The sequence below is a fragment of the Larus michahellis genome, chromosome 7 (assembly GCF_964199755.1).
Source record: "Larus michahellis chromosome 7, bLarMic1.1, whole genome shotgun sequence".
NCBI lineage: Eukaryota > Metazoa > Chordata > Aves > Charadriiformes > Laridae > Larus > Larus michahellis.
Window position 1 is genome coordinate 26,874,320 of NC_133902.1, and position 12,068 is coordinate 26,886,387.

The window sequence follows — 12,068 nt, forward strand, 5'->3', positions numbered from 1 at the left end:
AAACCAGAGACAGCGTCCCAAGGCTGACTCTGTCACACAGGTAGGGAGAACATTGAGACCCAGGAGTCCACCGGGGAACAGACCCTTGCTCCTCACCTGTGCTCCCAACTGAGTAAAGCCCCTCCTATTTATATTTCTGCAGGCGGTTTTAACTGCCCTCTAAGGGCTTGTCAGTAACGCAAACCTTTTCTTCAACAACGTGTTTCCAGAAAGAGAGGCATGGGCAGCATAAACTAGGTCTGGCTGGTTTTTAAACTCGTTTAAGGCAGACCTCGGCAGAGAGATGGCTTTTACATTGATTCCACTTGTCATGCTACAAACACCAGGGACCAGCACAACTCTACAGGGAATACAATGTGCGTGAACTTAGGCGGTAAGGCACAAGCAACCAAGCTCTCTTCTGGCTGAGCACGCTGTTTATCCCTCTGTAGAGAGAATTACCTTATTGGCGAAACATCTACTGTGGCTTAAAATTATTACTGCATGTGTTCAAGGTTCAATTAACGTATTAGCTGAACACTTTGTTAAAAATAGGCAGAAATCTGGACTGCTTTCTCTCCAAGCCTACTGCTTGAAAGCAAACAAAATACACTAACAGAAGCAGTGTCAGGAATGAAACAATCACTCTTTCTCAAATGCAACGTTATTCCTGGGATTGCATCCACATGGATGAAGCGCTTATTTTTGATGCTCCGATATCCCAGCAAGCAGCAGTGCAATTCAACCCAGCAGACCCTGAACAGTTCAACAATCGCACAGGGCCAGATAACACATAAAGAGATTTTGTTACTTCTGTGGGTCAGAGCCCTCCCTTTTTGCTGGTAATGGACAGGCAGCTGTAGAGGCCTAGGTGAAAGCTTGCTCTGTGCTAGAGCTTTTTGGAGGTGCAATATAAAGGAGTAAAGCTTAAAGCACTGAATTACGCCTCCTTGTCCACCTCCTTTTAATTTTTGTCCCTACAACAGAGTCAACCAAAGAATTCTCCAGACAACTGTCTGAAAGTGTGCAGCACTCTTTAAAGACCTCTTCTAAAGGGCTGGGGACCATGTGCCTGCACAGAGTCATCTCTAAGGAGTCACACAAGGCTTTTCAGACAGTTGTCTGGAGTTGCCTTCAGCCGGCCCTGCGGGAACACGAAGAGCTGAAGATCACGTGCCTGCTCTGTGGTTTGCTGTCATTTGTGTCTCCTTTTCCAGGCAGCTCGCTGGTAAATTACATACCTGCCTTGGAGGGCAAGAAGCAGTCATAAAAACCCAGTAAAGATATGCAAACTCTACCCAGGAAAAGGAACCAGGAGATCCTAAAAGCAGTCCCTGATTAATGTGAAAGCTGTGCCTATGCCTGTAGGAAGAGGCTAACAGCGAGGCCGACGGTAACCAGACACCCCAGGTAACTGCACCCACAAAGCTGGGGTACATGGGCACTCCCAGGCTGTGCAATCTCCCCACCAACAGTGGTCACATCCTCAGAGACTCACGTCCAGCTCCCTGGAGATAGAGGCTACGCGGCTGTGTGAGCTAGTCTTACCCTTCTCTGGGGAGGAGGACAAATCTGTTCAGCTTCATTTGCTCCCAGCTGCAGAGAAGAATAACACTCCTCTGGGTAGCAGGGGTGATGCACAAATTTGCCAGTCTTCATGAAAATGCTTCTAAAAGGAGCACCCTTTTCTAATTAGAAACTAGATTATATGTGTATAATATTTACATGCAATAAACAAAACTTTGTGAGAAGACTGCTCAGTTTCAGCCTGACATGAAATGGACCTTGTGTGAACATATGCAAAGGGCTCCACCTGATCCACTGACAGTAAGTTTTCGTATTTGAGAGGCTACCTCCATTTCTCTGAACCCACCCAGCTCCGTGTGTGTGCTCTGTGGCCAAGAGTCACAGTCCTGGATTATGAGGACATTTAGTCTAAACAAGTGGCCTTGACACACAACTGGCTGATCTCACTTTTACCGTTTGCACTGCCAGAATACAACGCTAAGCCTATGACACAGAAGTAGTGACCAAAGACAACCACCCACTGCCATCATCCAGAATAAGCCTTTACCTACCAGGTGACCTAAAAACCATTTCTTAACAGAGCACTTTCTCTTAAGCAGCAGCAATGCTGATTTTACACTTTAAAAAACAAATATCTAAATAAACTACATGTTCATTGAATTTAACGCTGTGCTATGAAACTGCATGCCACCATTCATTTCTCGTCTTGCAACATCATAAGATTGGCATCAGTCCCCATGGTAAACAGCGTTAAAACAACTTGCAGGGAGGAAGGGCACCACTGTGAATCAGCCACTGAAAGAGGGAAATCAGGATTCAGCTCTTGCTCTGTCACCGGCTCCCTTTCTCAGCCTGACCTCAGTCACACGAGTTTCTCTGCATCCCGGTTCTCCCACTGTAAACTGGGATAATGACCGCCTTCTCCTGACAGTGCCATCCAGCAGCAGCGCTGCACCTCTGGCTACACCTTTCCTGCCTCCTCCTCTGCCTCCTCCTAGCATCCCTCACACTCTCTGCCTCTGCCCTGAAGGGCAGCTGTTCCCTCCCCGCCTCTCAAGCCACCTTGGCAGCTTCTTAAAATCTCACATTTGCCTTCATCCAAGGGTATCCAAGCCACAGGCTCCATCTGCAGAAAACCCCACCAGAAGCAGGGGCACATCTCCTAACAGAGGAGCAGGATTATGCGTATACCTAAAGGATCAGTGCTTGATTACATTAAAACAAAGACATCTCCTCACACTAGGCTTTACTCATGCTGGGCGGGATGCAGCAGAATCACTCACCTAAGCGCGCTCCGTTCAAATAATGGTTGCAGGATCTGGCAGACAAAGTTTACTTGGTTGGTAGAGCCCTTTGGAAATGTTCCTGGAGTCAATGACTAAATAAGTCCCTCTCTTGATTTTAAATTGGAGATAAATGCTGCGTGTCGCATTGGGAAGCACATTAAAGCAGCTGGAAGCACAAAGACAATATGGGGTAATTCAGGCCTTTGTTCTCTCATTTTTCACCCTCGGCATGTTAAACAACTAAAGACCACACTGAACAAATCCGTGTTTTACCAGATAATACTGCAGGCTTTTAGCTTAAAAAAATGACAGGTTCCCTGCTGGCACCAGCTCACACGGCAAGCGGGCTGGCTCAGGCAGAGACATCAGCTCCAACTTGGTGGCCCATGGACCCAACGGCACAGGCATGGCTCTGCCATGCTGCTTTATTGCACAGAAGACTAAAAAGCTCACAGAGAAAAGCAACAACCTTTATAAAAAGACACCTAAGAAGGGGAGAATGAAAACACTAGTGAAAAAGGCATGTTGTCCACCTTTGTCTGTTACAACTATGGAAAAAATTAACTTTATGCATAGAAACTCAGAAACACAGGTGCTGCTACCAGTGTGTTACTATAAATACAACGCAGCTTCCCCATATTCCTGGTCTAGATTCAATGCACCCAAAAGCAAAACTTCATCTGAGGATGAGATTTCAGAAGGCAAACTTTCACCTTGGAAAGGCAAAGAGCCTATCATGTTAAAATGACACTATAATAAAACATGTTATGTTCTCCATCTGAACGGTACTGCCTACATTATTAATGATGAAATGCATATAAAAGCTTATTAATGTCCACACTAGTTTCCTTTCCCAGAAATTATTTGATCATATTTAGAATGTGAAAGCTTGTGCATCTAATGGTGCAGCTGAGTGCTGAGTTCTCTTCAGTTTATATATTGCAGATGGCAATACTTGATTTTTACATTTTTACTATTAAATTTCTTCAAGTTACACACTCTCTACTGCTGGTAATACTTTGTTGACAGAGACATCAGTTAGAGGTATGCAACTCAGTAGGTCCCAAACAATTATTTTGCTAAAAGCTTTTTCATGGACAAAAGACATTCGATCAAACAACAAGTCTGTAAAATGACAAAGGCTGAAAGATGGGAAAAAAACAGGTCATATAATGAGATCATAAAACATGCCAGAAAAGAAGTGGTAATGTTTAAACAGCAAATTATTCATCAGTAGCAATTATTTGCAGACTTTCTATGTCATTGAGGATATCAACATGTGGCCCTTAGAGCAATCCTACACATACATAATTCAGTAGTACAAGGTGTTTTCATAAGAAACAAGCTCCTTCATGCAAAAAAGCTACAGCCTTAGCTCAGTAAATAGATGCCGTCAGGTACATCTGTTAAGACCATGTGCAGAAGTCAACCATCATGGTTTTGCTTACTTCCTCATAAAGACGGAGCAGCACCAGCTGCCAGGAGGAAGCAGGGGCTTTGCGAGGGCATTCTCCCCAAGTACTCTTTTTAAAATAAGAAAGCAAGCCATTACAAAGAATTCTGGCACAAAAATGCATGTCCGTACATCAAACCAGCTCGTAACACCAACCAGACAAGCCTGTGTTAGGCTAGGAAGGTCAGCGCTGCCTGGCAGAAGTGTATTAAAAAGCCTCCATTTTTGGTTGAACATCTGCAGCCAGGGAAGACTTTTTCTTACCCCAAAAGCAAAAAAAATGCAAATGTCTGTCATCAAAAAAAGCACATACTTTTTCAGAATGTCACAATTACCTAGCCACAACTAAATGCTGTAATTTGTTGACCGACTCCTTGCAAACTTCAATAATGACCTCAAATCCTTGGATAAAACTGCAAAATAATTTCCCCCCTTTAAATGTAATTTCGTAATGCTTTGATTCCCACCCATCACCGGGCTGAAGGGCTCCAACAGCACGTTGCTACATGTTTCTAGCGCAGCAATTAAACAAAGCTGAAGCCACAAACGGCAGCTGTGGGAACTTTCCAGCCCAAGCTTTCCAGCTAACAAAAAAAAGTGACAAATGTCAGATATATACTTCTGGAAAAAAAAAAAAACCTGTTAATTTTAAAACGGAAACAGCTGAAAATGCAACAACCAGAGCTCTTCTGATCGGGGGACAGCTTTAGGAAGGGGAGAAGGCACTTGGCCCAGCTCCTCCGGGTGAGCACACCGCAGAGCACCAGGCCAGCATGGGGAGATCCTTCCTGCCGGGACCACGTCCTGGAGTTTCTGCCTCTCCAGCAATGAACAAGTGGATCAGCTGCACCCAGACCTCTAGAAACAACCTGTAAAAGTTTTATTTGCTGGCTTCAGGGATTTGCCCCCAAGACAACATTCAGCGACCAGCCAGCTCCAGCTTGGGCACTTTTATTCCTGGGTCACAGAAATCATCTGCCCACCCTTCAGCAAGTATCCAGATAAAAATACCACCTTGCCCAAACCAAGCCGTTACACAAGAGCCCAAGCTGGGAAGAACATTTATCTCTCTACTAAACGTAGTCATGACAACCACATCTTCATTTAAGAGATGATCAGGGAGAGGTCATGAGGCACTTGTCATGCAGGGATAAAATACCACACCTCGAGTGAGCACAGGAGGGTGAGTTCTGCTGGATGCCATCTGTGATTGAAGAAAAGTAACATCCTAACATGACAGGCACACACCCCCTCAAAACAGCCCAGGCATTTAGCTGCAACCACTGCAAAACCCTCACAGTATTACCGAACAGCAAAGTTCTGGAGGATTTCTCTGCTAAAGAAATATCTATGACAGACTTGAGCATGCTACGCGACTCCAGAAATTCCCCTGATGAAAGCACTTCTTGTTTACCTTGAAACAAGCTACGAAACGATCAGAAAGCGATACTTCTTGCAGAAGCCATGACCAAAAAAAGCAAGCAGCTTCCTTTTCAAGCCTGTATCTTGCTCTCTTTGGCAACTCAAAGGTTGTTTTTTTTCCCCTCTCCTCTGAATAGGACGAGACAATGAAACGTGTCAGAGCTCAGGACCCATCTGTACCAGACGGCAGCGACCATCATTCCCACAGATCTGAACAAGGGCAGGAATGCTGGTACTTCCCATTTTTTCCAAAGTTTTTACCTTATTTTGAAACGCATGGAGCCATACCTCACACTGTGTTTGTCGTGCCCAGGAACGTCACAGCTCTAGAAAGCCAGTGGCTCCCACCGTGGAGTTATTTTGGTCCAATCACATTTTCATTTCACAAGAAAGAAGAGAGAAACACTCTTGTGGGTAAATTCCTCCTTCTTCCTTTTCCACAGTTACCTTTGTCTTTCGGCTACCTGAGTATTTTGTACAAAAACAGATTATCTCTTCCTTGCTGTGAGCCCTTTCAAAAACACTTGGCAGCCTGCAAATTAATAGACACCTTAGTATTATCTGGCAATAATATGAGGAAGGGAGGAATCGCAGGACTTCATGCCACACGAAATTAACCCGTGGGTTGCCTGCGGCCTCGGGGCACAGGTTCATTACTCCTATTTTATACAGCAGATTCAGGGGCATCTTCTCAAATGCTTTTACTTGTCAGAGAGAAAGGATATACAGAAAAACAGCCCTGTGAATGGAATAATTCTGAAATAAGTTGAAGATACACCATCATTTGGAAATTTAATCAGCTTTGTTAGGAGATTATTTGTTAATGTTGTATTCATTTTGGTTTTAAGTGTATTCAGATGCAAGTCCAGCCTTTGCCCAGCCAATTTTTATGATCTTTGACATCTGTTTAAAATCATTTAAACATTTGTTTAATGCTGTTTCTCTATGAAGGATCCTGATGGTCAGCGGAGAACCGTCAAACCCAGGAAAACATTTGGGAAAGGGAGGGAGAGAAATAGTCCTTTCAGTTCTAGTCACACCACATTACTCTCAGCAATCAAGGACAACAGGCAGAATACCAGGAGACAGGATGAGGTTTTGCAGTTAATAGCAGCCTAAGTGCACACACTAACCATTTATCTGGGCTTCATTACCCTTGTGCATGCATATGCATGCTTGTAAGGGTAGCCTAAAAATAATTTTGTTGTTTTGTACACACACAGGACCTGAAGTCACAGTAAATTTTGACCCCCAGGTGCACTGGGTCAAGGCCAGATGGAGCCTGTGTCTGTCCCAGATCTACAGCAAGCTTCCCACTGAATTCAGCAGTACAGGCATAAAAACACTAAGCACTACTTCTCTTAAAAGTAGCTCTCTTAGAAGAGGCTTCGCCTCTCTGCAACTTCTGATATTACTTTTGTTTACAGAAAACATTCTCAGTGTCTTTCAAAGACAGAACAATATGTTTCCCCTGCAAACGTGCGTAACTATAATCAAGAGGGGAGAGCTTGCGTCAGCCTCTGACAGACACCAAGAAGCAGGAGGTCCCCACACAGGAGCCGCTCCGACCGTCACTGCCTCCAACACAGCATGATGGGCGCACTCGGGACGAGGTGCCCGAAGGCAACCTGACCTGCACAGAGGGCTGGCACCCCAAATCAAACACAGTCATGCACCAAGCAGCTTCCTTGGCTTTAAACGGGATGAAGAGGACGGAGCTAGCCACAGAGACAACCTGCAGGCCCACGGGCACTGCTGGCGGTCCTGCGAGGAGGGCCTCAGCTGCCAAGGCAAGCCTGGAAATGAGATGGAGACACTACAGAAGCTTAGGTTCTTCCAAAATAATTTTCCAAAAGCTAATTCACACAAGTTTACATAGAGAAATATTTTGAGATATTTTACCCTCCCAACAGAGCGCTGACAGGAGCAATTGTCTGTGTTTGCTGCCCAGAACCATCAATGGAAACCCTCACGATTAAAAGCACACTCAGCAGGACTTTGACTAACAGGCTTTCTCTTGAAAAGTTTGCAAGTGGCAAACAAACAGTTCTCAAGTAACCAAGTTACTCAGTGCAAGTATGAAGAATAAGCCGTGCAAAGCACTGCAGGCGGCGGGCAGGGAGAGCGGTGGCAGGAAGCAGCCTGCATCTGCCGGTTCCTCAGAGGACAGGAGAGAGATGGGTCCAGGCAACGACGGCTCCTCAAAAAACAACCACAAACGTCAAAAACCAACTGATGCTTTCACTCGTAGACAGCTTTGGCGAAGGGGAAAGGATACTCGTGAGAAGGAGGGAATGGCAACTCAAAAATACAGGAAGGAATGAAGAGCTGCATCAAGCAGGTTTCCTCCAACAGCACCCGAGGGGCACAGCACACGTCCTGTCATATGCGTGGCCAGGCTCAAGCTGTGTCAGCGCAACGCACACCAGAACGCAACTCTGGCCACCCACTTGTTGAAGCACTCATCCTCTGCTCCTTCCAAGCTCTAGCTTAAATGCAAAGGCTTTTATCACATACAACTGCACCCCCACGTAATACAAAATACCAACGCTCATCAAAACCGAAAAGGTACAACCAATAAACTGGATAGGGAACACCACAGCAATAACTCTGAAAATTGAAAAATTGTATTTTTTTCAGTCTTTAAAGCAATTTCCATGCTTGCTGTTATCAACATTCACTGGTAAAAAAATGGATAGAAGTTTTAAGATTTAGAGTAAGTTTTGCAATATTTGTAAATGACAGCTGAAATATTTAGAGCATCAGAACATTTACAACTGCCCAGACACACCACTACAAAGATTACAATCCTAGGCATTTAATTTAAGTTTTATGAATTATCTTAGGTTGTTTTCAGCTTAACATTTAGTTAAAAATGGCTAGTGGCAGGTAGCCGCTAGCTGAAGAAAGGAAGGCCTGGAAGAAATAAGTGCAGAAACAAATGGTGGTAGAATACACTTCCTATGGTTAAATGATTTAAGGGTTTCTTGTGGCCCAACTGATAAGCTGGCAATTACCATCGCTGGAAGTAAATTCAAGTAATCTACACTAATGCAAAACTCTTAAACTAAGCTCTCCTGCCTAAGGAGTGAATGCAGCCAAAAGTACCGACAATCCCTTTGAAGGATTAAGCACAGCAATACCTAGCAATACCTTAGCACCTTTCAGCTATGTCAAAAAAGAAGCAATAATGGAAGTCTGTCCTCAAAGCCCGTAGAGAAACCATGTGATTAATTTCTCATCTGTCTGAACACTCTGCTGTTAGATGCGGTTGGTAAGAGAAGCCAAGAATGGAGGCGAGAAGGCAACAGGTTACTTAAAGAAACGCACGTTTAAACTCTTAGCATGAGGGTTCTCTAGTCTTCTCCTACAGGAAGCTTTCCTCACTGGTCAAGAAAGTCATGGATCCAGAGGAAAGCATGTGCTACAGAAATCACAGTGGCCTCTGGTGTTTAAGCAAAAGGAAATGGTTTCCCGAATTGCTGCAAGTTATCGCTGCCACAATTGCCTCGATCCTTAAGAGCAGGAAGAAACCTGGGAGGAGCCTGCTCCCACAGCCTCAGCGAGTCTGAGCACAGGCAGGAGTTGTTACAGGAATGCAAATCTTCCCAGGCACATCATTCCTTGTCCCAGCTTCACCTCTGTTTTGCCTGGGTCTGTTTATAAACATGTGGGGCTGCTGCTACCGCATCTCTTTTAGTCAGAGGTGGGCCAGCCTGGGGACAGTGCTCCTCAAACCTGATGTACGGCTTGGCCTGAGGCACACAGAGCTGCTGCTGCAGGTTGCACAGCCCCAGCTAGAACTGCTTGGGCTGCAGGTCAGCGAGGCTCCACCAGCAACGGCACCAAATACACAGAAAGAGGCACACATAAACTTCTGCACCCGGTTTAAGAGGAAGCACCACGGCCAGCTTTGAACGTATCCTCCCCCTCCTCCTGTCTCTCAGAAGTGAAAGAAAAATATCTGGTGAAGAAACTGAAGAAAATCAAAAGAGATGCAGTAGGATGAGTATAGGCAGACCAACATATCCCCTCGTAAATGACAGAGGGCACGTACTCACAAAGAAAAACTATCAGCCTGTCGTATCACCTCCCAGGCCACAGCCTGACCAGGAACCATCATGAGCATCCATCAGTTTTTTGAGCATCCCCAAAGCAGGCGGACGGCAGGGGCACAATGGCAGCCCTAAGGTGCCTCATCCCTCAGCTTTGAGAGTTCTCAGAAGAGAAGGGAGAACGCTAAGACAACAGCCTACATTGTTTATGTTTTTTATAGCAATACGGACTTCAACAAGACGTGATCCACTTGACTTAAATCTGTTTTGACTTGCCACTGAAGCGAAATCCTTGCAAGATTTCAGCAAAGGCAGTAAATTCAGGGGCTTCATTAAACATGTAAAAAACATGGTTGCAATGGTACAATTTCGGTCCCCTGTAATGTATGCATTTCTAATATTGACGCTTGCTGTTTGGATTTTTAATACGCAGATTCTACACAAATCTCCTTATTTATGAGACCCAGCCAGTGCACCACTAGGTAGGGAAGCCTTGTGCTGTGAAATATTTTCTTTGCCAGTGATAAGCACCACATCTAAAGATTAGGACATTCGAGGGACATGTCAGGAGATAGCCCACAAGTACTGCCTTCTGTTACACGCAAGAACGTGTTATAGACTGTGCCTGGTCACACAGTGCCGCTTTTACTTTAGAAGCGGCTTTATCCTTTTTTTTTCTTCCAGAACTCTTTTAATCATGCTATGTTGTGGCTTTCTGCACGTGGAAGATTTTCTTAGAAAAGCCTAAATAGTCTGTGAGCAAGGTTTGGGATCTGTAAGTATGGGGTATCTGGAGAGGGGCTGGCTGCAGACAGCCCTCCTGAACCCAACAGGAAGGTCTGAGGCTTGCAGGACACCCACGCTGCAGATCACAGGCAGACCACGTTAAATTAAAAATAGCAGATTAAAGCACGCAAAGTGTGTAACAGTTGGTAGAGTATGTGGATAAATCAGGATGTGGGAGCCATAATATCAATTTAGTAAATATTTTTAAATGCTTTTAACTACCAGCGATAAGAAATACTTTAATACCGATTACAGCTGCCTGCCCACTGCTAAATTTAACACAATCTAAGGGTTTAATACCATGTTTTTTCCTAGCAGCCTGCAAACAATGGCGACAGCTAAACCGAACGGGCACTTCCTAAGTGAAAAGGTGACAGGAAAAATAATTTACACGTATGGCACGGCCACGAGACGTGGGAGAAATCCCAAGGAAGGCGAAGCAGAGCCGAGAGGCCTTTCCAAACGAGCCGGCGTGCGCTGCCCTCCCGCCCCGCCGACGGCAGCTGTCAGGATGCCACCGAGGACGGCGGGGCGACGGCGGCCCGCTCGGCGGGGGACGGGCGAGCTCCGGCGGCGGCCACTGCCTCCCGCCCGGCCCCGGCCCCGGCCCCGCGCCCCCGGCCGCCCGCACACGCCGCCTGGGCGGGCAGAGACAATGTCCGCCGGGAGGGGAAGGAGAAGCGCATCTGCGGCAGCCGGGCGGGCGGGGGGCGGCGGGGAGCCGGCACCACACGGCGAACCCCCCCCGGGGAAGGGGGGATCGCGCTTCTCCCAGCGCGGTCGCCTCCGCTACAGGGCCCCCCCCGCCTCGCCCAGCTGCGGTTCTCCGCCGGGCCTCCACCGGCACAACGCGGAGCCGGGCCGGGGCTGCGCTGCCGCGGCAGGCTGAAGCTGAGGGAGAACCCGCCGCCCCCGCTCCCGCCCACCCCGCGGCGCCCACCTGGTCGGCGAGCTTGAGCACCGCCATCCTCCGCCGCTCCTCCCGCGCACATGCAGCTCCTGCGACGGGCGGCGAGCGCGCCCCGCGACCGGCGCTGTTGCTGCGGCGGCGGCGGCTCCGCTCCGCGCCGGCGGGGCGGGGCGGGGGCGCGGAGGCCGCCTCGCCTCGCCCAGCCCGGCCCGGCCCGGCCCGGCCCAGGAAGCAGGGGTGGACGGGCTGCCTCGCACGGTCCGCGCCGCCACCGCCGCCTGCCGCCGCCGCCGCCGCCTTTGTTCGCGCCGGCGGCCGGTGCCGGAGCCCAGCGGAGCCGAGCGGAGAGCAGGGCCGCCCCGGGGGCTCTCGACGCCCCCCGCCCCGCCGGGCAAGCGCCAGGGGCGGCGGGGGACGGGGTGAGGGGCGGTACCGCCCCAGGCCGGGCCTGCCCCGCCGCCCGGACCCGCCCCGCGCCCCGGCCCTGACCGGCCGCCCGGCCCGTGGCGTAGTGGAGGGGCCCCCGGGGGCACCTGCCGCACGCTGCGGAGGGCCTGGCGGCTGCCGGTGTGGAGACGGAGGGAACCGAAAGCCGAGCGCCCCGCGGACCCTCGGGGCGGCGGCGGTAGCCCCGCCAGACCGGCTGCCGC

General features: G+C 48.3%; 1 protein-coding gene across 18 annotated transcripts in view; it reads right to left on the reverse strand.

Annotated features, from left to right (window-relative positions):
* Positions 1–11,836, reverse strand: part of ANKRD44 (ankyrin repeat domain 44) — a 144,997-nt gene extending 133,161 nt beyond the window's left edge. For 17 of the 18 annotated variants that reach the window (XR_012588262.1, XM_074594300.1, XM_074594298.1 and 14 more), the window contains exon 1: positions 11,449–11,600. Coding sequence is in view for 17 of the 18 variants with exons in the window: in XM_074594300.1 (XP_074450401.1) it covers positions 11,449–11,475 (27 nt within the window). In the remaining variant the exon portion in view is untranslated. Of the gene's footprint in view, positions 1–11,448 lie in introns of all 18 variants that reach the window. The other variant, XM_074594293.1, reaches the window with a different exon arrangement.
* Positions 11,837–12,068: the final 232 nt, after the last annotated feature.